The sequence below is a fragment of the Protopterus annectens genome, chromosome 2.part0, assembly GCF_019279795.1.
Source record: "Protopterus annectens isolate FY-2018-M chromosome 2.part0, PAN1.0, whole genome shotgun sequence".
NCBI classification, from domain to species: domain Eukaryota; kingdom Metazoa; phylum Chordata; order Ceratodontiformes; family Protopteridae; genus Protopterus; species Protopterus annectens.
In genome coordinates this window covers 1,003,108,274-1,003,133,989 of record NC_056728.1, presented here as the reverse complement: position 1 = coordinate 1,003,133,989, position 25,716 = coordinate 1,003,108,274, and the positions used below count along the sequence as shown (strand labels likewise).

Sequence of the window (25,716 nt, the reverse complement as noted above, 5' to 3'; positions counted from 1 at the left end):
TATGTTTTCCCCTTCCTGACCACAATAATCTTTTATAATGTCTTGATAACAACTTTCAAGACTGTGTACTCAATTTGAATTAATTTGTCATCTGGACTACTTCCTTTGACTTACCTCTGTGGTCCTATATATTTTGTGGTACATTTTTTAATTTGAAGTTCATCATTTATTTAGATATGTATGCCATTTATATTTTGAGGACAGCTGTTTCCCTGTATGTATTGCCTGCTACTTAGAGACATTTTTTTCTATATTCATTTTGCCCTATGCCTGATAACTAACAACCCTTCCTCCTGTAGGTCTTCAGCTTGTTGATTTTTACATTACTGGGGAATCTGCAGCACGAGAACGAGAACTGGCTTTAAGATCTGGTGCTTCTTAGTCTTGAGGATTGCCAAATCAAACTGACTTTCTTTTTGCTCTCCTATAGAGAGCATGAGTGGCATGAGGCAGGTTTTAGGACCTTGACGCTCCTTACTGTTGAAGAGTGACAGATCAAAGGTTCACTTTGTTTTTTTTGTTTTTTATTTTGTAGCTGTCGAGATTGGGGAGTGTAGCCAGCCATACCCCTGTCAGAAACATAAGTAAGAAAGATCTAGAAGCAGAAAGGACACTGTACTGAATGGAAAGGTTCTGTATTAAATTGGTTATAAGGAATTTTAACAGCTACACACACACACACACACACACACACACACACACACACACACACACACACACACACACACACACACTGTATATATACACACACACGTGTGTGTATGTGTGTACTTTAAAATATCAAAGTAATACAATGTTGAACATCAAAAGATCATATAAAAATTGTGCAGGGTAAGCCCCCTTGTACACCCCATGGGTCCTCTACTAATTATATATGACAACTCAGAGATCAGAGGTCATGGAACAGCAGGAAAAGGGGAAATACCCACTCCTCACTCTACCATGACCTCCCATGAAGTAATGCCAGTATTCTGTATTCACATGATTATTTAGTCACTCCTGCCAGCATTACATATCTGCAACATTATGAATGATCAAATATATGACATATGTCCATACATATATATATATATATATATATATATATATATATATAGATCTACTTTACAAACTCAAAGTTTCAAAACTTTGTACTGCAAATGGTCAAGACCATAAGATCAAAGTTTTGAAACTTCAAAACTGTAATAAAAAAAAAACAAAAATGTTGTAAAGTTTTTGCAGGAGGGCAAGCACCCCTTCACTTCCCCACTCCCCCTGCTAAATAAATGTACTAACCCCAAGATCGCACTAAAGTGAGGAAGACGGTACAGCGATCTCCATTCAAAATGTTTGACGTTTCAAATCTTTGATCTTACATACCATTTTCAGTTCAAAGTTTTGAACCTTCAAGCTTCTGAAGGGAATCCATATATATATATATATATATATATATATATATATATATATATATATATATATATATATAGTTCATGTCAAATTGACAAGTCATAACATCGACATTACCATGTTTGAGACGAAATGAACAACAAGTCAGATGAACGACAGTTGAAATTACCGACTTTCACTTCTTTGACAACTGATTACGAAGGACATCCTTGTGTGACCTGCACACCACCTTTAAACTGAGTACATTATAGCACTTACCAACGGTTGCTTTTCAATTTGTAATGCTTACTTAATGTCCTGGTGAGTTACCGTTTGTAGGAAGTGTTTTGTGTTTACGTTATACGGCGAAGTGCTAACATAACCATAGTGCATTGCATAGCACACTGTTGTCGGACTCTTCATTTTCAGTTGTTGAAGAAGTGAAAGTCGGTAATTTCAACTGTCGTTCATCTGACTTGTCGTTCATTTCGTCTCAAACATGGTAATGTCGATGTTATGACTTGTCGACCGTCTGACATGAACCCATATATAGATATATAGATATATATATATATATATATATATATATATATATATATATATATATATATATATATATATACACATATACATATATGTGTGTGTGTGTGTTTGTGTTTTGGATATTTTGAGGTTCAACTTTTTGAGTTTTAGATATTTCTTGACCTAAATATATAAGTATGTATGTGAATATATATAGATATTAAGTTGGTATATATAAGTAGTGGGGGTGTGGGGGGTGCAGGGGACCTTGCCCCTGCAGAAATGTATGGTGGTATCAGTTTTAATTTTGTAGTGTTTATGTGTTGTTTTGGGGGGGGTTATGTATTTATTTGTGTTTTCTTCTATTCGGTATTGTGAGTGTTTGTAATTGTGGTGTTTTGTGTTTAAGAGGGTTAAATATTCTCGACTCGAAATACTGAAATTCGAGATTTCAGTATTTCGAGTTTACAAAGTGGACCTATATATATATATATATATATATATATATATATATATATATATATATATATATATATATATATATATATATATTATATATATATATATATATATATATATATATATAAAATATATATAAATTTTGTAGGTGTTTGCAGAATTATATTTTCTTTTCTCAAAATGTAGACTTTCACAGCATGAAATATTGCAGGAAGTGAATAAACCTGATCACATCACAGATGATATAATTGCTGCAAAAATTATTTTGTGTTATCATAAATAAGTCCTATAACTTGTTAATCAATGTTTTCCATTACCCTACCCCCTTTCTTTATATCTGAGCCATCAGTAATTTTTGTAGTACCAAGTTGTCAAAGGACTACGGTATTTTCCTGGTTAGCTAACAGTTGAGAGTTTTCCCGATGAACATTACAAAGCTGCTTATCCTTGCCATTCTGGAATGTCTGTGGGCTGGAGTATACAACAGTAGAAAGCAGACTTATCAGGAAAATATCGGGCATGGGAAAAGTAGAAAGGCAATATAATTAAATGAAAAAAATCCTAAATGTAAATTGAAACCGCTATGTAAGTAAAGCAGTAGTAAAGAAGCCAATAATAAGACATTAATCCAGTGGTAATGAGGTTAGGAAGCTGTGATTTTTCTTGGGGACACTTCTTTAGGATTTGGTACAACCCCAGCAGCAATCATTTCTCTGAGCTGAAAAGGCTTTCCATCTCCTTGGGTAGTTGTTTCCAAATCAGAGACTATAAAAGCAGATATCAGACATGCAGAGAGTGCTAAAAATTATTAGCAGTGAGACTACAGTGGGGTTTGAGAGTAGTAGGTGATGGAATGGAAGCAGGGAGGCATATGCCTCCAACTGTGGCAACTGCAAGTTACATGCTGTCCTACAGACCACTGGTTACTCTGTAGAGATATACGTACTAGAGGTAAGTCGAAATCTACAGGATGGTAATATGAGACCCAAAGTAAAAAGACTGGTGTAAAAAACTATCGCTGCAATACATGCTTTCTTTTCATTGTATACTACAGTGCATGATGCTGTGCATTCTGTGTTACATTCCTCATGGTGTTGCCATTAATTTTGTCTATAGGTACAAGAAGGGCAGATGAAAGAATTGGATGCATCTATAATAAATGTGGTAGATTTGGATGTTCCCCAGGATCACCTGATATTATCCATTTCAAACCCACCTCAGCATGGGATGATTATGAATGGAATTTATGGGAGTGATGTTGCACGCTATAAACGACTGAGTCAAGCACAGCAGCACCGGGAATCTCCTGTACATGATGTCACCATAGATCAGCTCAAGAATGGTATTTAATACTGTAGTCAATTGATAACTTTATTATTTGTTTTTGTTTTTCAGTCTAAGATTTGCATGCATATATTATGTTAGGATGCAACCTTACTTCCATTAATCATTTTTAATCTGAGATTTCTTTAGTGTGTTGTCAGTCATTTAGGTGATTGTTTGAATGAGTGAGTCAGTCAGTCGCAGCACTCGCATTTGTGTATCTTGGGGAAGTGAGTAAGTGAGTGATAAGCAAGTGATAATACCGTCAAGTGTGCAGCAGTGGGCAACACTGGACCTGGACCACCAAGAGGCATGCTGAAATCTGACATGGCTATGGGAAGACCTTATTGCCTCTAGCTTGCCTCATTATTGCCCAGCACCACTGACCCTGAAATGTATTATTACATTTAGAAAATGGAATATCTGTGAAGGGTTTTAACTATATATTTTATATTAAAAATTATTTTGGTATAAAATAGTTTCTCCTTTCTCATTTTATAGTAGGCCACAGAATGTGAGATTTTTATACATGCTCATTTAAAACAGTAAAAAGACACACATGGTTTTATTGTTTTGTGCAAACATTACAGAAGATGGTTTCCATACAGAGACACACACACAGAAAAAATATTTGCTTTGAAGTCCACTATTATTTGTCGGTTTTGGTATACCATTATTTCGGCAAAGTAAGAACTTTTAGTGAGGACTGGGCAAAAGTAAGGATATCTTTAAAAACTGCAGACAGCTCAGTTATAATGATTTTATTGCATTTTACTTTATTCAGTTTTTGGTGTGATACGTTTTTACACTACAACAGCATTCCCTTAGAGAGAGTATCAGAGAGAAGGGTGTATCCTTTGTATCACATTTTAACTATATGAAAGTATTTTATGCTTTCCATTTGTGACCTCTGTGAGTATATGTTTTGAAATTCAGTTACCGGGGTAGTGCACCAATCTCAGTGGACTAATTTCAGTGTTACCCCCAAAAATCATAACTTAAAACTCAAAATTCAAGGCAGAATAAGTAACTCCATCATTACACCAAATGGTTTGTTAGAAGACAAAATTGTCTCGTGTATGGATGAACTTTACTATTAAAAATGTTTTCAAGATGCAGAGATGGCTGTTCAGAAGTATTGGGTGTTTACACGTCTGCCACTGTGTGCTGTGGTCACATTATATGTGTAACAGTTTAAAATGAGAAAGTGGGCTCAGTGTTTCCTTATTTTGTTCTAGTGTAGTGCAGTATCTGAACAAGATTTCTGTAGTATTCGTTGCTCTAGGAGCTAGACATGGCAAACATTTTGAACACAGAGACTGTGAATGGATACATGGTCCCAGTGTTTTAGTTGTTCAATGAAATATTCTGCCCTTGGTAAAGAATGCTTTGTTTGTGACAAGACAAGGAAATGAACTGCTGTTAAATGTGTTTTATTGAGGGCTGTAAAGAAAAATAAGTTTATTTCTAAGTAAGATGAAAAGAATAGTTTGGTGCAGTTATTTAGTGCCATAGTTAGACGTACTTATTTTGGGAGGGAGGATTTTACTTCAATTACTATGCACCTTTGGAATTATGAATGCCCATTCAATATTTTTTTAGTTTCTGAAGTCCATTTTCCAAGTAAATGCGTAAGGTGTAGTAGACGCAGGCTAGTGCATAGAGATCTGTGTCTTAGTAGTGAGAAAGATACATATGAAAATAATGAATTCTTCTTGTCTAAGATAAGATACACCAATGAATGCCTTCCATTTCTGTATTGTTTTAAATAAAAACATACCTGCAGAAGGCACTCGTGGACTAGGCCACATGGCACTTACAGTCTTCTTCCATCTCAGGTTGCAGCCCCACCCTCCACATGCCCAAAGAAGGCACTCATGAATAAGGCCCCAAGACATGTAAACACTTCTTCCACCTCAGATAGCTAATATCCCTCTACAGACCTGCTTTTATCCTCTTCTGTTTTGCTATTGCAACTGACTCCCTCCTTTGAACTACTGCAAAACCTCCTACATCCTGAGGCTATGTTACAAAATATATACATTTAAAAGTTAAAACTCTTAACTGTTGGATCTGATGAAGTATTTGGATGAAGACCCTTATTTAACTCATTCCCACCAGTACAGCTCTTTTGACTGTGCACCTTTAACCCCCAGTGGGTGTGGCTTGTGCCTTTAAAAAATGAAGTTATCACCTTACACTTCTAACAAATACTCACTGACAGATGTCAAATATCAATACAGTTGTGTTTGCCATCATGCATGCTTCAAGATAAAATATTCTGCTACCTTGTATGCAGCATGATTTTGGAATTATTAATGCAAACATGAACAAGCAATGTTTGACACCTAGAGGCACAATAGGAGGTAATTGCAGAAACACCTGGAGGTGCACTTGGCTGTAAGGAGTAAATAAAGCCAGATTATTTCAGAAGAATGAGCACTCTCAGACATATTGTGTTTTGTTTTGTTGTGGTAGAATATTTGCTTAGCTCTTCCGCATTTACTTAATTGTGGCCTGCTGAGATCTGTATTAACAGGCATGCACATAAGGATCAAAAAGGGAATTATTTCCCAATATTAGGGTCCTAAAGGGACTGAAACTGAGGTCGGCACCAACTTGGAGATGTAGCTTTTTGTTGATGTTATGTATCATACTTAAAAGTCTTTCCTTATATAATAACTGATTCAAAATATTTATACATTCACAGTAATTCGTTTGTTGCAGGTTCATTATTTTGGAAATTCATATAATGATCAGCCACAGGATTCAGGCATTTCTTGTTTGTCTCTGATGTTTCTGTAACCTAACATTAAATATTCTAGATGTCCTGCCTTTATAAAATTTCTTGTAGGAATATGGCAGAGCACAAGCCATATTTTCAGAATCACAAGAAAACGTTTACTAGTAAGAAAGTTAAAGGTAATGTGGACAAATCATTTTGGGAGCACTTGTGACAGGAAGTGGTACAAGGTATCATGCTGTAGGTGGCTATGACTGGAATCTACACAAGGTTCAGCAAGGCTTAATCAATTTGATACTGCATGCATGCTATAAACAAGGTACATGACATTGTCAAGTATATGACAACAGGAGGATAGCAGCCAACACACAAGACGTTCAGATGTTGAAGAGTTTCTGCTGTCCCTGTGTGTAAAAAGGGGTTAAACCTTCATAACCAGTGCATACTTGGATGCGGGAGCTTGTTTACTGACATGTGGAAGAGTTTTTGTAAGAGAGGCACCCAGTTAGTATTAGCCATTGTACTGCCATATAATAGAATGTACTGCATGTGAGGCAGGATTCGGCAAGAGGCTCCTGCACATCTGTCCTCCAGGTACATCTGGTTTGTAACTGCTATGTGCTGCAGGTTTGTAGTCATCCATATGGTATTTGCAGATTCTGTCATATTACAGTATGTCTGCTGGTGGGTAGTATTTTCCATGTAATACAGTGCTGCTCTAGGTATATCATTTTTCTGCTTTCACAGATTCTAATGGTGGAGGATGTGATACACAGGGACATCACATCCTGGATGCAAGCAGATCACCTATGGTTGATATTGATGGTACTGTGCACATGACACAGTCAGATTTCCCACTAACAGTGGAGACCTCACACACTTCCTCCACATATGAAGACCCTCATCAGTGACAAGCCAAAACCCCAGCCTCAACAGTGTTTGCAGATGTCCTGTAACTCTGAACTCCACCGAGGTTGACAGGAGCCCTTAACCCAAATGGCATCTGTGACTGTGACTCCAGGTGTTTCCTTGACATAGGTGTAACACTTAGCATTAATCATCACATGTGATCCAAGCACAGATTTCTGCTATCCACACCACAGTGTAGATGGTGGTTGTGATGTGTGGCCTGCAGGATGATGTGCATCACCTGCATGTCTTGTGGGATGACATCCAGTGCCTGCACTGTGACATTGAGTAGAGGAAGAGAGAACAGACAATTTTGCCCCAGGCACTACAATGCTGGTCCTGGCATTGGTGGCTAATTGTTGGTTAACATGACATCCACTGGTGCAGCCAAGCATCTGATGGCAATCAACCTTCATTTTTTTCTCTAAAGGTCTTGTTGTCCATGGAAGGGCACAAGCATGAGGTAACAATCACAAGCCAGGCATAACCAGATGTCTCAAACCATTCCAAAAACATCATAACTTGCAGATCTGACACATGGACCCCACCATATCTAGCTGTGACCAGTCTCAAATATATGGACACTAAAGCTCCTCAGAATCCACTGATGGGATATCTCTGAAGGCCATATGCTCCTGTAGTTAAACTCCATCACTATCCCCTCTGGGCAGAGGGAGTAGCATGCTTACATGTGGCTATTATACTGGTCAAGAATACCAGACATCCAGTGGTTTCTGACATGGAATACTCCAGTCATTGTTCCACAACATCCCTGTCAAGTTTTGAGACTGCAAGGCATCGCAATGCTCTTCATCAATGTTTGTGACTTGACAGCTCTGCTCCACTTCTGGAGGATATGATCCCTGACTCCCCAAAACCTGCTCCCAAAGTGTATGGCTACCACATCAACATCCTATGAACCTGGATGATGTGATAGAATCACTATCCCTTGCAACAAACAATGGTATCCCAATTATATCTGACTTGCTACCTGATGGTATGGTGATTATAGTGGGCACTGTTTCCACTTACATATGTACCTACTGAGCAGATGACCCCGTAGAAAGTTACCCTGTGCAAAACTGTACTACAGGTCTGCTTTGAGCCAGGTATGAGAATCAAGGAAAATGCCTGGATGGCACACACATACATTACAGATGATACTTGCAAACCACTTGGAAGTTGAGGGAGAGGAAGCCCTTCCTTTTGATGTATCTGACACGCTGTGGACTAGACTGAGACATGGCAATGTGTGTAGAACTAATGGCTCTCAGCACATCAGAGAAATGGGCAGCAATATAAAATGGCTACATAGTGGTGGTTATTTCCTCTGAAGTCCTTGGAAATCATGTAAGCTCCCTCACATGCACCTGCATAATGATGAGGAACTGGTATAGGACATGAGATGCTGGTACTTGTGGAATTCCTAGCATGTTCCCTGTAGGTCACTGAAAGTTCCCTGTAGCTATGATAGTTAAAGCTGCACATTCCTTAATATCCACTGGGATGGGTAGTCCATGCATTCCCCCTACACATACCTTAGTAACTACTACTGAACCTTAGTGCCAACATTCATTTTAAAGTATTAACAGGTTACAGAGGTCTGTATTTCTTAACATTTAGGTTAACATCTAACAACATCACAAAGTAGTGGTCCAGTTCACTGTATTGTTAAGTGTTGTCTGATGCAATGTGTGTGAGCAGATGCAGACATGCGAATATGTGTGCACAAGCGTGGTGTGTGTGTGTGTGTGTGTGTGTGTGTGTGTGTGTGTGTGTGTGTGTGTGTGTGTGTGTGTGTGTGTGTGTGTGTATGTGTCTATGTGTGTGCTTGTGTGTTTATTTATGCTTGTTTGTATGAGTGTTTTATTTATTTATGTTTACTGCGAAAGTGCACTGATAACACTGACCAATTCCAGGCTCAGACTGGGTGAAATACAAAACATTTTGTTAGAGTTAGGGTATTCTCAGTAAATTCACTATAGTACATTTAGGTAGAATAAGGCCTGAAAATATAGAGTCAGACATGCATGCATTCAGTTTCAAAGAAAAACAGTTTATTAGAAAGGAAAGATAAGCATGAAATGTTCAGAAAATACAGAAATACAGAATGTTCCTTTCTCAAGGGAAAGATACAATCTTGCCAGCTACAGAATGTTTCTTTCTCAAGTGTAACATGTACATAGCAATGAAATGCTAGATAAAGAGGCACACATAAAACCAGGCATGGAAACCAAGGTAACCAAGGCTAAGAAGGCATGTAAAGCATTACAGAGTTTTGGTATTATTAAAATATACTTCAGCTACAGTTAGGGAAGTCAGTTAGTTCGGCCTGAAATACAGAAAAGATTAAATATCCAGCATTTTAGAAAGGAAGCTACAATACAGACACTTGAGCCTGAGTACAGAAGACAGGTGAATAAAGACTGTTTCAGTTTACATTATTCAGGACAATCAGAATATGCATGCAGAAACTTTTGATATATTTAGCAGCACTGTTATTACTAATCAGCGTCCCAGCATTTCTACGAACTGTTATTGTTTACCAGCACTGTTAATGAAAACAGTATTCAGATATTGTGAACATCTAATAAAGCCTTATTAAATTAACTACAGTGTTTGGAGAATTCATTCAGAAAAGTACACAAGACTTAGCCCATAAAGGAGTGACTGGCACTTTTTCAGCAAGATTTTGGGTAATTAGCAGATAAAGACTTTCTTTCCAGTCTCATTTCAGTTGTGTACAGTTAATTCCAGTATACTACAGTCTCATCAATTATTTCAATGGTGAGTCACTATAAATGGGGTAAAAGTTAAAATAAGTCCCAAAACCCCATAGTAACCTTGCATCAGCAGTCAAGCTATGTGTGTTCTACAAAAATCTACAGAATAGCAGTGTTTCATTCAACTACAGCAGTGTTTCATTCAAAGCAGCCTTATCAGCACTGCATGTACCTGTGTTCATTTGGAACACAACTTCAGAACTTCAACAGACACAGCTGTAGATAGTAACCCTTTCAATTACAGTTTTTAGTGAAGAAGCCAGCTTAACTTCAAGGTTTCAGTGACACTTTTTCCAGTCTATCAGTAACTACAGCAAATGTTTCATACCAGACTTTTCAGCAGGACACCAGTGTTTCTCCATAACATAAGACTGTAAACTCCTTACAGAATAAGCCATAAATGACGGCACTACAGTTTCTCATTACAGCGCAGACCTTTCAGTAAGACATCACTAATATTCCAGATGTAAACTTCATACAGAAAAGAGAACAGACAACTTCTACGTACAGTAAATGAAGCTGTTAAATTGCACAGCACCAGTTTTTACTTCAGAAAAAGCCTCAAAGTACTTCAACAGACCAGTACTAAATCAACAAACTTCAGCAGTGTTCATTTAGAACATACAATACATTAGCCAGTTAACAGCTATCTCCACAAACTTGCAAGTTTACAGTGTGATGTCACACAACCAGAAAGAAAAAAGGATTTAAAAAGCTGCAGACGACAGGAACATTCTTCCAGAACCATAAAGTTATGTAAGACTTTATATGCACTTTTTAGTTAACAGCTCAAAAAAGTTTAAATCCATCAGTCAAAGTAATTTGCATACATGTTGTATAAACATGTCAAGTAATACTTCTACAGTTAGAACATCAATAAATGTTTGTTTTAAAGTTAAAAACTGAGTAAAGCAGTCTAAAAAAACTGTGTTCCAGAAATGTTCTTTTAAAGTTAAAAGTTATTAGTTCAGGAATGTTAAATAATATTATTAAACGCAAAAGGTTTAAATCACAGAAGCAGGCTACAGCAAAGCAATTGCATAATAAGTCAACTTCTATCAGTACAGTTTCAGACTTAAATAAAACAAATTCTTGTGTAAATATTTCAGCACATACAATTCAACATACAGAGTTAAGTTGTAGTACAGTTTCAAATACAAATGTTCAGAATGTAATACATTCTTGTTTACATGTTAATCCAGGTACAAAGTTAAGTACCAATAATGTAAATACAGACAAAAACATCAGTGTTCAAGCCAGTGCAAATATTGCACTGAGGGGTAATAATATACAGACCACTACAAACTACTGTTTCAGAGCAAAGTGAAGAAATAACACATTCCATAGCCCAAGTCAGTGTTGCTTATTCTATAACAAAGGATTTTCAACTTATCTATAAAGGGTGTGGCAGTCCAGTACCAAACCATTTATCTGTCATTGTTTAAGGTTAAAAGAAATGACAATATTTCATTGTTTACAGAAAAATTATGGAATAATCTACTGATTAATACAGACAAATCAACTTCAGTTATGCATAGATCTTTATTAGAGGACACAAATGCAGTTTTGTCAGGTTTTAAATGGTCAAAGATTACAGCAGCTAACAGCTCAAAGTGTGACAGCTCTGTACTAGGCATGGACATGTCATTAGAGTTATAGTTTCATAGGTTCATAGGTAGGTACTAGGCTATCGGCCCTGGGGCCTATACAAGCCCAGCCAAAAAGGTACCCTGGCTTTTGCCACTCAAGAAAATTATTTTCCTGTGCCACTGTCAAGCAGAGCCACAGAGGTGATCCCCGGGGTGAATTTCCTATTTCCCATCCAATCATCAAGATTTTTCTTGAAGAGTGCTAATGAGGAGCTTTGTTTGATATAGATAGGTAGTTTATTCCAGAGTATGGGAAGTCTCTGGGACAGGAATCTATCCCTCCGGCATGTTCTGTTTATTGTGGTGACAAGGTTTAGGTCCCTAGAGCGTGTTGCTCAGAGGGATTGGGATTTCTTTAAGTGGAGCATGTCCAACAGCTCTGGGTTTGACATAGCTTTGTATATTAGGCAGAGATCACCTCTGAGTAGGCATATGCTGTTTTAGACTTCAGTAACAATATTTTTGCAAATGTACAGAATATGAAAAATTGGTTACCACAGGAACTAGCAGATTTATGGTTTAAATATAAAATAAATTCCAGTTCAGCTGACACAGCTAAAGTGCTCAGAAAGACATATTGGGTGTAGCCGGTTAGAAAAAAGGGTAACCATATGCATCTATGTTGTGTAAGGTACATCAAAAATGACAGTCAAGTTAATTCACAGAATAAAGGGTTTACAGTTACAAACTGGCAAATTAATGTTTTTCTGTTAAAGACAGGCTAAGAATGTGTATGGCATTTTCTCCATGCTGTTCCTGGGACAGCAGAGTTAAAAAAATACCTGGCTTAATCAGTTTTAAAAGCCACAGAATTAAAAGACACTCATTTTTAGAATAATGTGCAGGTTTTGGATATATCACTCATACATTAGAACTTAGACTTAAAGACTCTAAAGACTATGAATCTAGGTAATATGGAAATTAAATCATAAAGTTAAGGCACTTCAAGCCAAACAGAAGTGACGCTTAGTGGTCAAAATTAAAATTGCAAGTCTATTCACTAGATTAAAAAAAAAAAACAATTGCCTACTTATAATTACATCATAAAGTTAAGAGACTTCAGCCAAACAGGCCATAAATGCTCAAGTTACACCTAGTGGTCAAAATTGAAATTGCAAGTTTATTTACCAAATAAAGAAAATTAATTTATGAGTCAGGTAGTACAGATGTAAGGTAACTGCAAAAGTAGGTCCCTGTAAACTTTCATCAGGGACCTCAGAGGGAGCTGTTAGAGTTAGGGTATTTTCAGTAAATTCGTTATAGTACATTTAGGTTGAATACGGCCTAGAAATATAGAGTCAGACATGTGTGCATTCAATTTCAAAGAAAGACAGTTTATTAAAAAAGAAAAATAAGCATGAAATGTGCAGAAAATACAGAAATACAAAATATTTCTTTCTCAAGGAAAGATACAATCTTGCCAGCTACAGAATGTTCCTTTCTCAAGGGGACCATGTACATAGCAATGGAATGCTAGATAGAGGCACATGTAAAATGGTAACCAAGGCTAAGGAGGCATGTAAAGCATTACAGGGTTTTGGTATTATTAAAATATACTTCAGATACAGTTAGGGAATTCAGTTAGTTAGTTCGGCCTGACATACAGAAAAGATTAAATATACAACATTTTGGAAAGGATGTTATAATACAGGAACTCAAGCCTGAGAACACAAGACAGGTCAAATAAAGACTGTTTCAGTTTACATTATTCAGGACAATCAAAATATGTGTGCAGAAACGGTGGATATATTTCACAGCACTGTTATTACTAACCGGCGTCCCAGCATTTCTCCAGATTGTTATTGTTTATCAGCACTGTTAATGGAGACAGTATTTGGATATTGTGAACATCTAATAAAGCTTTTTTAAATGAACTACAGTGTTTGGAGAATTCATTCTGAAAAGTACACAAGATGCGGCCCATAAAGGAGAGACTGGCACCTGTTCAGCAAGAGTTTGGGTAATTAACAGATAAAGGCTTTCTTTCCAGTCTCATTTCAGTTGTTTTCAGTTAATTCCAATATAGTACAGTCTCAATTCTTTCACATTTCACAAACAAAAATACAAAATGTAAGCCATTACAGAATAGCTTAGACTAATTACAGAGAAAAAATGTGTATATACATTCCAGTGAACAAGCACAGTCAATATACAATCACAAAGAGTGTTATGTACAGTATATACTTTAGTTTCTAAAATTTGTCAGTCATCAGTGAATCCTGAGAGAGAAGAGACTCGAAAGGAGATAGGTTAGGTGATATGTCCTGTGTTGAAGCAGGAGCACTTGGCTTGTATGAAGTACTTTCTGAGTTGCATTCTGAATTTGGAATAAGTGTTGATTTCCTTAATGTCAATATGGAGAGCTTGCCAAAAACTAGGCGCCTGAGAGGAGAAAGCATGTGCACTGCTGAGGAGTTTGGTTCTAGAGGTAATATAAGTTTAACATGTTTGTGTGTTTGGATCTCTCTGTGGCTGGGGGCATATGTGTGTAAAACATTTCATTAACTAATTCTGCGTTTCATGTTGCTTTGGCTAGTTTCCTTGCTTTTGTGGAAGACTGTGGAGATGCTATAAGTAGAACTGTAATTTACAAGGGCTATCTCATACATACATCTTGTGATGTTTGGCCTTGTCATGATTTAGCTGACATACACCTTGATAGGAAGAACTTTGAGTTATAGAACTTGGAAGTGTAATACTGCATACAGGATATTTAAAATAAGGTAAACATGTGCTTAACAAGTTATTCTTGCTTCAGAGACATACGCAGCTTGGTTAATTCTACTGAGCAGAAATTAGTGGAAACAGTAAACTTGGGGTACATAGGTTTAAACTTCAAATGTAGGACAGGCTGTGGGTACAAAAGCAGATTGTCTTGTCTTGGGCTTGCTCTAACATATTTCCTCCTGTTTGCAGGGATGAAGCTGATGTATGTGCATGATGACTCTGAGAACATGGCAGACAGTTTCTCTGTTCAGCTCTCAGATGGCAAACATAAAATACAGAAAGTTATATTTGTAAATGTCCTTCCAGTGAATGATGAGAATCCCACACTCGTCAGGTAAGTGGATTGCATTCTTACAGCATACTAGCTGTGATCTAGTAATATGTGTCACTAGAAAACAATGAGATAAATCCTAAAATTGAAGGAACAAACATTTGGTTTCTTTCCATTATCCAGTTGTATGAAGGACTGCCTTTTGGTTGTATTTGTGTTTTATTCAGCTGAATAATTTTAAACAAGGACCGTTACCTTGATGACTTTCTTAAATAAGTTTCCAGGTTCATAGATGGAACATGGCTTTGATCGAAATGTCTTTTCATAAATTAACCCAGTTTGTCTTAACAATTCCATTTTGCACATAACAGTCTATGTCTAAATCAAACTAAGAGAAAATAAACATTGAACATTCTAACTGTAGATCATACTTTAGCACAGAATTGCATTCTTATTCTAGCCTAAAATGGATAGTGGAAAGTGAGATGTAAAGTTCATCAAATTGTTTTGCACTCACAGGTTTGTTGCTGTCATATTAGAACGGCAGGTGCTGAGCAATCTGTCATATCTGTGTTGTTATTTTAATTATTATTTTTTGTTAGCTTTTCTGACAGAAGCACATTTGGTAATAGACTGGACCAAACATACTCATTAGTTATTGCCATAAGCCTATGTCAAAAACTGGGTAACTTTGACTTTCTCCTATATTTAGGATGCTTAAAAAGTGTGCAGTTTCTGAATTTGCTTCAGGGATCATAACTGCATACCACTAATAATGGAATTGCTTTCATTTCATTTCTGCAAGTCCAATTGGTTTGCTAAGGGTGTCCCAAAATATATAAATAATGGCCAAGAAGCTAGACTATTACAGAATAGTGTCGATATTACTATACATAACTGGGGCAATTAGCAACATAAATTAGAATTATATAAGATGTTATTATAATTCATCAGTGCCAATAATCATGCATGAACATTTTCTATACATACTTCAAAACTTAACTCTAAAACATATGCAGTGTTCTGACTGATTTTAACTGTCCTATGACTGACTGGATAATTAACTATATGTTCACAGTTTTCTAGTCTATAAATATCTTTTTCACACCTTTGTTTGAAGGTGATTATCATAATCATTGGACATATCAGTCTCAGTTCCAGTTTGATCTCAAAGACTATTAGAGAATGGGTTGTCTACAATTTTGAAGATAAATTCAAATAAATTCTCCATAACTGTATGTAGTTGCCTCCTGTTATCACTGTATCAGGCAATCCTTGAGTTTGAGTGGAAAACCCAGGAAGTCATGAACGTAAGACAGCATGTAAGACAACAGACATGAACATAATAAAAGTAACACCTCCTGTACTTACATCTGAGCTCTTGACTTACCCCCCTTAGTGCCTTGAATGTTTTGACTATAACTCTTTCGGAGTGGTTTAGATTGCCCAATGTGAAACATACCCTTACTTTTATGTAGGAAAAACTTTCAGAAAATTTGCCAGTAGAATTTACAAGCATAATTTAACAATCAGGAATAAAGATCAAAATAATGCAGTACCAATTATTCATTGAATTGTTCTTGTTTTAAGAAATTCACTTTTAGTGTGCTGGAAGCTGTCAGTTTGGAGGACTTTTCAGTGAATTGTAAGGTACAGCTTGAGTGCTGAGAATTGTATCCATTCTACCTTAAATCTGTGTATTTTGGTTCAGGTACTTTTTTAATCTACCTAAGGGCAGGCATTAATTGGTTATTTGCATACCACATATCTGTTTTGGCACCATTTTTACACAGTATATTTGAATTGTTTGTTAGATTCTGATGAAGTTCTTGTGTAGATTATTAAAAAAGAATGAAAGCACTAAATAGAATTTGACTGCATCTGTCTCTTCTCTGAAGAGCTGGTACTTGTAGAATTTTTCTTTTGGTTTTAAAATATATGGCTAACAAATAAACTAGATGGCATTGAAAATAGAGAAAGGAGATGCAGCGTAACAATATTTGGAGTTCCAGAGAAAACAAAATGAGATAATGCCTGCCCACCAACTGTTTTATACATTTTCTGCTACCAAAGTCTGGAATGCCTTACCCCTAGCCATTAGATCTAACCAATCCCTTTCGTCATTCAAAAGCTCTCTTTATATCTACCTTTCTACTGTCTGGGCCTGCTCTTACTCTCACTCCCCAACCTATATTACTTGACCTTTTGATCATGTTTCCTATTACCAACATCATATTCTTCCCGTCTATCTGTAACATCCATTAACTTATAAATGTTGTGTGCATCCACAACTGTAAGACAAAGGTTTTACAGTGTTTACCATTTTTATCTAAATTGCTTTACTCTGTATTATGCCATTGTTTAATTGCTGCTATTGTCAAATCATATTTTCAACTGTACTGTTTCTAATTCTTAATTACTTTTCTATGTGCCTTTTATAGAGCTGTACAAATGTAAACTCCTATGTTAAAATTTTATTTTATATCTTTATTTTATATTGTATTTGTGGAGCTTTTCTCCCTGGTCCTCCACTGGCCCAGTGGACTATCACAGTTAACAAATGCCAATAAATAAATAAATATATTAGCATTTCCAATATCACAGCTACCTTAATTATTAAATCTCCAAGAAGGACTGTCATATGGTACAGACAGAGCTCAAAGGACTATTGGTATACCTGTTCCATCTCCTACCTCTTCTCTGAGATCTATTATTATACACTTTTTGTCATTTAGAAATAAAGAGCTTGTTCTTAATACTGTTTGGGAAAAAATCTCCTTTAAAATTTGGTCATTACAACATTAGAATTGACAATGACTATTCAGCTAAAACTATGGAATTAAGGAAAGGTTCTGGCCTCTGGTGAATTTACTCACACAATTTTTCCCACAAAATAAAACTATCAGTTGGAAACAGAACCTTCAACACATTAGAAGAAGCCACCACCTTCACAAAGAGTTGTAATATAATCTCTACTAAGAGATGGACTGGAATTTCCCAAAGTGAAAGAGAAAATATGACAAATCTTCATGGACTTACTTAAAAAAGAAAAAGAAAAAGAAAAATCTGAGTTAAGCATAAATTCCAACACTAAAGCTTTGAAGACTTCATAAATAAAATGAACTTCCTATAAGAACTGCTCTACTCCATTATTTCTACACCATCTGTCTCATTTTTGTTTACCTTAGAAATAGAGAGAAAACTCCATGTAATAAAAAAAATACTAACAGAAATACATATGTTCTCTCAAATAATATAGATAGGTGTACATATTTTATTATAACTTAAGTTTAAAATATTTCTTTAAATACAATTGAATTTAAATCAAGTGCTAATGTTGTACTGACAGTTCTTTTATATATTCTTCTATAGCTGAAACACTGAATAATCATTAATAACATTTACTCTGTGTTATAAAATTCTGGTTTTCAACTTCCTGTGTATTGTTTTACTTTTGAAATTTTCCCAATAATATTTTTCAAAATGGAGGGTGTATTTAGACCTCATAAAGCAATTTCTCAGACACTGTTCTTTCTTCATAGTTTGCACTGATAGTTGTGATAATCTGTTTCAGTGGGGAGGGGAGAGGGAGAAACCAACTCAGAAAAGAATTAATGTCATTGAAATTTCAGGTAAACAGCAATCCAGTGCAGTTTGAGTATTTCCATTAGGGGATTATATTTACACTGTTTCCCGCTAAAAATTATAGCAAAGTGAATGGTGTATGTGGGGGGGGGTACATTCAGAGTGGTAGACTATAAGAAAATGAAGCCTGGGTGGGTCCTTTTCTCTCTCCTTTCTTGATGTAGGGGAATGGTGCTTAAGTGGTGAAACTTGATAAACATGCACTTTTTGCCATTATGTCCATGTTTGTCTTGAATGGCGGAGTGGATATGAGGATACTGTTGGACCTGTTAAATATCTGACTTGAGAGTCAGAGTTACAAGAGGAAGTCAGAAACCCTGTGTGCCTTCTGGCTTTTATTCTGTCTCTTTTTCCATATTATTTAGAGAGTTTTAAAGCATTCTTATAGTTATTGCTTATAAAGTCAGGGAGAGAGTAGAAATCGGTAAAAGTTGTGCTTCAGAAAATGCCTGTGTTTTAATTCATGTGTCTCCAGAGGACCATTATGTTTTAATACAAATGTAAGGAGAGAAAGTCAGTCTCACTTAAGTCAAATCTGATTACTTGACAATCTCTTAAATATGCTATTATTATTATTATTATTATTATTATTATTATTATTATTATGCGAGGTGGGTGTTCCCCTTGAGTAAAACTATGGAATTAAGGAAAGGTTCTGGCCTCTGGTGAATTTACTCACACAATTTTTCCCACAAGGATAAAAATAAAACTATCAGTTGGAAACAGAACCTTCAACACATTAGAAATGTGACTCAGTCATTGTACATGCCAGTGTGAACGACCTGAGACATACCTCCCTGGACTACATGAAAAGAGACATAGAGGAGCTCTCTGATTATGTAGCCCAGGCTGGTATGACCCTGACCCTGAGCAGCATCTTACCCTCACCAAGAATGATGCCACAGTACAAAGACAAAATGCTCAGTTTTAATAATTGGCTTCATTACTGGTGTCATTCTAAGGGGATCCAATGTCTGTCTGCTTGGGATGACATGCTCGACAAGCCATGCTGCCAAGGATGGCTTGCACCTGTCACCCCTCGGCTTCCGGATATTGGCCAAGGCTCTTGCCACCCCCATAGTGCCTTTTTTAGGCAAGGCTCAAATGACAAACCTACCTCCCTAGAAAACACAAGTGGAAAAATACTAAGGGTAATGCTGCTCAATGCCAGAAGTCTAAACCTCAAGATGCACGCTCTCGAAGCCCTCCTCAGTATGGAGAACATCGATGTCTGTGCAGTGACTGAAACCTGGTTCAAGGCTCCTGAGAGCACCCCAGCACTATCAGGTTTTACCTCATATCATGCTTTCCGGCCCCAAAACTTGGACCGAACCACAAAAGGAGGGAGTATCCATATTCATCAAAGATACCCACACCTCCAGGTTAGTGGCAATGCACGAAGCATCGGAGACCATCCAGGTGCAACTAACCATAGGCAAAACTGCCTTACAGTTTGTAGCATGCTACAGACCACCCTCTCAAACTCAGGAACCCCACACAGCCTTCCTGAAGACACTGGAGAGTATGAATGTCTCTCCGAATACCATCATATTGGGAGACTTCAACTACCCAAACATAGACTGGGAACATTACTCAAGCCCCAACACCCTAGCCCAAAGGTTCCTAGAATTCATAAACTCAAATGCGATGGAACAGCTAGTCACCATTCCCACAAGAGGAGACAATATACTAGACCTGATCATCACAAACATGGGGACATAATGCTCCACACCGGAAGTATATCCCTCATTGGTAAGATCAGACCATAAATTAATCTCACTGGAAATCCACATCCCGCCCCCACCCCCTGCACAATAGACCACAGTGAAGAACTTCTCAAAAGCCAACTTCACACTTCTTAAGACTGAAGTGGTATCCTTCAAGGCCCCAGGGCCAGTAGAAACCACAACCCACACTGCTGAATCCTTTACAAATGCCTTCTATGGGCACCTTCAAGAATGCATGGATCATGCAATCCCAAATAAAACCAAGACCCATTCCCCCAAAAGCAGGTGCCCGGTCTGGTGGACCCCAGCCATAAACAAACTTTACAACAGGAGGAGGAAGCTACTACATGACAGAGCAAAATCCCTAAAAGGGAAGGCATCTCTGATCAGTCTTAGCAAAAAACTACGATCACTCATAAAATCATCCAAGGCCAACTTTGAGAGAAAAATCGCAAAAGACACAAAAGACAATCACAAAGCCTTCTTTAGCTATGTTAGAAACCTGGGTGGAAACTCCCAGATATGCTCAGAGTTAGTCCAAAATGACACAAAATACACTGAACCCATTGACATTGCCAACATTCTGGCAGACAGGTTCAGTGCAAATTTCTCCTCCCCCTCCCCCCAAAAGGAGAAATAACTATCCCAGCAGAGTGTAGCCTCCCTAACATCTCAGATGCCCAGGTGAGAGCCGCCCTCTCTAAAGCTAAAAACACAGCATCAATGGGACTGGACAGTGTCCCGGGCTGTGTACTACATGAACTCCAAGAGGAACTAAACCCACACATAAGGCTGCTGTTTAATCTTAGCCTTACTACAGGATACGTACCCAAAGAGTGGCGTACGGCAACAGTGGTCCCACTTCACAAAGGCGGTGCTTCGGACCCTGGCCCCATAAGCGCCTGGTCTGCAAAGCTATGGAGAGGATCATTATGGAACTCATAAACAAAGACATTGGGGACCTACAGACATTGGATCCTACCCAATTTGGCTTTGTCAAGGGCAGATCCTGCCTTTTGAACTTGGTCGACTTTTTTGAAATAGTCACAAAGGCCATTGATGAAGGTAAGGCAGTTCACACAGCCTACCTTGACCTTGCAAAAGCCTTTGACAGAATACCCCACTCGGGCATCATAGACAAACTCACCAGCTTAAATGTAAACCCATATGTCACAAGATGGGTTGCAAACTGGCTCAAGGACAGAACCCACAGAGTCAGAGTTGCTGGAGCTATGTTAGACTCTAAGCCGGTTACAAGCAGTGTCCCACAGGGCTCAGTCCTGGGACCCCTCTTGTTCGGCATTTATTTTTCCGAGGTACAGGCAAACATAGGAGGATTGTGGCTGACAAAGTTCGCAGATGACTGCAAACTGGGCGCCATAACTGATACTCCAGCGGACACAAATATCCTTCAGAGAATCCTCATAGAAATGGATAATTGGTGCCAGAGCCATGGCCTTAAGCTGAATGCCAAAAAATGTATAATCATACCCTTTGGGAAAAACAAGGTACCCACAAATTACCACATAGGTGGTAATCCATTAAGTACGGAAGAGGTAATCAGGGACCTAGGGACCCAGGTTGACAGTAACCTCTCATTTGATACTCACATTGCCAAAGTGGTTAGGAAGACCTTCTATATTGCCCACCTTATCATGAAGGGTTTCACATCTAGATCAAGAGAGGTCATTGTGTCCCTGTACTCTTCTCTTATCAGGCCAATGATTGAGTACAATGCCCCATTTGAGATGTATCTTACCCGACACCTGCAGCAGTTGGAAAGACCCCAAAAGTTCCTCACCAAGAGGATAAAGGGTCTTAAACATATGTCATATGCTGCCCGACTGAAAAAACTCCAGCTCTATTCAGTCGCATACCGCCTACTCAGAGGTGATCTGTGCCTGACGTACAAGGCCATGTCCAATCCGGAATTAATGGACATGCTCCACCTCAGAAAATCCAAATCCATCAGAGCCACGAGAGCAAGAGACTTAAACCTCAACACAGAAATAAATAGGACGTGCTGGAGGGACAGATTCATAACCCAGAGGCTCCCTACACTCTGGAACAGAATCCCAATCCATGTTAGGCAGAGCCCCTCACTAACTCTATTCAAGAGAAATCTTGACGAGTGGATGGGAGATCGTAGGTTTACCCCGGGGGTCATCTCTGTGTCACTACTAGACAGAGGCACAGTAAACTAAACCCTAAATGGGCATAGTATTCTCATCCTAAGGAGTGGTGAAAGCCACACACACTCTGGCTAGGCTTATAAATGCCCTAGGGCAGATAGCCTAGTACGAACCTATGAACCTATAAGAAGAAGCCACCACCTTCACAAAGAGTTGTAATATAATCTCTACTAAGAGATGGACTGGACTTTCCCAAAGTGAAAGAGTAAATATGACAAATCTTCATGGACTGACTTAAAAAAGAAAAAGAAAAATCTGAGTTAAACATAAATTCCAACACTAAAGCTTTGAAGACTTCACAAATAAAATGAACTTCTTATAAGAACTGCTCCTTTTTTTACTCCATTATTTCTAAACCATCTATCTCATTTTTGTTTACCTTAGAAATAGAGAGAAAACTCCATGTAATATAAAAAATACTAACATAAATACATATGCTCTCTCAAATAATATAGATAGGCGTACATATTTTATTATAACTTAAGTTTAAAATATTTCTTTAAATACAATTGAATTTAAGTCAAGCGCTAATGTTGTACTGACAGTTCTTTTATATATTCTTCTATAGTTGAAACACTGAATAATCATTAATAACATTTACTCTGTGTTATAAAATTCTGGTTTTCAACTTCCTGTGTATTGTTTTACTTTTGAAATTTTCCCTCCAATAATATTTTTCAAAATGGAGGGTGTATTTAGACCTCATAAAGCAATTTCTCAGACACTGTTCTTTCTTCATAGTTTGCACTGATAGTTGTGATAATCTGTTTCAGTGGGGAGGGGAGAGGGAGAAACCAACTCAGAAAGGAATTAATGTCATTGAAATTTCAGGTAAACAGCAATCCAGTGCAGTTTGAGTATTTCCATTAGGGGATTATATTTACACTGTTTCCCGCTAAAAATGATAGCAAACTGAATGGTGTATGTGGGGGGGGGGGTGCATTCAGAGTGGTAGACTATAAGAAAATGAAGCCTGGGTGGGTCCTTTTCTCTCTCCTTTCTTGATGTAGGGGAATGGTGCTTAAGTGGTAAAACTTGATAAACATGCACTTTTTGCCATTATGTCCATGTTTGTCTTGAATGGCAGAGTGGATATGAGGATACTGTTGGACCTGTTAAATATCTGACTTGAGAGTCAGAGTTACAAGAGGACGTCAGAAACCCTGTGTGCCTTCTGGCTTTGATTATGTCTCTTTTTCCATATTATTTAGAGAGTTTTAAAGCATTCTTATAGTTATTGCTTATAAAGTCAGGGAGAGAGTAGAAATCGGTAAAAGTTGTGCTTCAGAAAATGCCTGTGTTTTAATTCATGTGTCTCCAGAGGACCATTATGTTTTAATACAAATGTAAGGAGAGAAAGTCAGTCTCACTTAAGTCAAATCTGATTACTTGACAATCTCTTAAATATGCTATTATTATTATTATTATTATTATTATTATTATTATGCAAGGTGGGTGTTCCCCTTGAGTACATGTCTTTAGGTAGTTCCGGTTGAGTGAGTGTCCCAGATGACTAACTGCTGGCATATAGATCTGCTGTTCTGAGAGTTCAGTGGTCATAGATTAATATGTGGATAGGCTCTGTCTTCTATGGGAACAAGAAGGGCTGGAATGCGAGTAGTGTTACTGGCTGTGGTGATGCTTCTGCTTCTTTATATGATTCCAGATTATGGGTGCCATTGGAGTTGCTTGCTTTTTGAGTTGAGGTTCTGGTTAGGTGGGAGCAGTAATTAGATAAGAGAGATGTAAGCTATTTTTCTTGCTCACATGGATATACACACATAAGTCGGTATTTAACTGCCCTCCCAACCTCTATGCTTTCCTTCCCTTCTCTCCTTGAGGTCATGACATTTTACTGTTTGTATCTCTGGCTTAAAATAATAGCAACATATCTAGAATGTCATATTCTGGAACCTGACTTCTTTTTAAACTAATGATATATTGCATTTAGTTGATACACTTTATGCCTGTATATTACATTAGTAAATGTGGTAAAGATGAGAGACATGAATAGAACAAGTGATCTAAGAAGTGTTTTCTAAATGTTTTATGATCAAAATTGTTAATAATTCTCCGGTTACCTGCCTTTTAGCTAATATGATTGTATTGTATGAAGATACCATAGATTGAAACACTCCTTTAAATCGGTGCAGTTGTGCAGCAATAGCATTGTTGCCTCGCAGCAAGAGGTTCTCCAGTTCAATTCTCAGCTGGAGTGCCTTCTGTGTGGAGTCTGCATGTCCTCCCTGCATTCCTGTGGGTTTCCTCCTGGTGGTCCGGTTTCCTCCCAAGTTTCAAAGATATGCATCTGAAGCATTTCTCCCCAGCCCTCCACTGAAAACTGACTTCGATCCAAGTCAGACTTTCCTGGTAAACAAATATTAATTAAATAAATAAATAAATAACATTATTAAAGTCTATGCTTTGTCTTAACATAATTCAAATTTATAACTGGCATATGTTATACCAGCCAGTTATAAAACATTCACCACCAATAGAAACAGGAGAGTAAAATAACAGAAATAGAACATAGAAATGTGATAAAACAAGAAAGGAAAAGAACAAGATAAAAGAGCAAGGGAAAATAATAAATGTAAGAAATGGGTAAAGGTAAGGAAGGCAAGAGTGACATATAAAGAAAAGGATTAGGAATGAAACAGGAAGAAAATGGGGGAAAACATAACTCTCAACTGTACAGATTTTCACAGAATGTCCAGATTTTTGAGTCAATTTATTGGTCTGTTTCTTATAAAATTGTTGTTTTCTGACAAATTGTGGCAAGTCATTCAAGGCTAAGGTCAGAAAATAAAGATAGACAGTTGAGTTTTAAACTTCATACCTGTCAGAAAATACATGCTAATGCAAAACCTGTTATTCTATCCACTTTCTAACTTTATAAAAGCAGTATTTAAAAAGATTCCCTATTTTTGGCCATTTGTCCTCCATTATTTATGGCTTTGTCCAGATTTCTAGCTCTAAGAGGTTGAGAGGTATGGGGGGGAGGGGAATAAAAAGTGGAAAGCAAAGGAGAAAAGCAGAGATATAAAGGGAAGAGGGGAAAGGGAAAGAGGAGTAGAATTAAAATGGAAGATAGAAGCAAAATCAATCAAAGGAAAAGGGGAAACAAAAGAAGAAATTCTTTAAAACAGAATAATACATAATACTACATTGATATAGGATCTCTGTAATATATAATATATATATATATATATATATATATATATATATATATATATATATATGCACAGTTATAATCTTTTAACAGTTAAGTTTTTAGTAGATAAGTACATGCTGTGGAGTGTTCATTTGGCTGGTTGGCTTATGTAAAAGGAACTAGCTTAGTCAATATTCATACTGATGGGTTAGGAACGTATCTAGATTTAACTTTTTTAAAAATATTT

At 37.2% G+C, this 25,716-nt stretch overlaps 1 protein-coding gene across 1 annotated transcript in view; it reads left to right on the top strand.

Moving 5' to 3' along the window:
- The window catches only part of FREM1 (FRAS1 related extracellular matrix 1), a 1,066,140-nt gene that overhangs the window by 505,380 nt on the left and 535,044 nt on the right, over window positions 1–25,716 (top strand). The window contains exons 21-22 of the mRNA XM_044060374.1: window positions 3,463–3,688; window positions 14,670–14,814. Of these exons, the coding sequence (XP_043916309.1) occupies window positions 3,463–3,688; window positions 14,670–14,814 (371 nt within the window). The remainder of the gene's footprint in view (window positions 1–3,462; window positions 3,689–14,669; window positions 14,815–25,716) is intronic.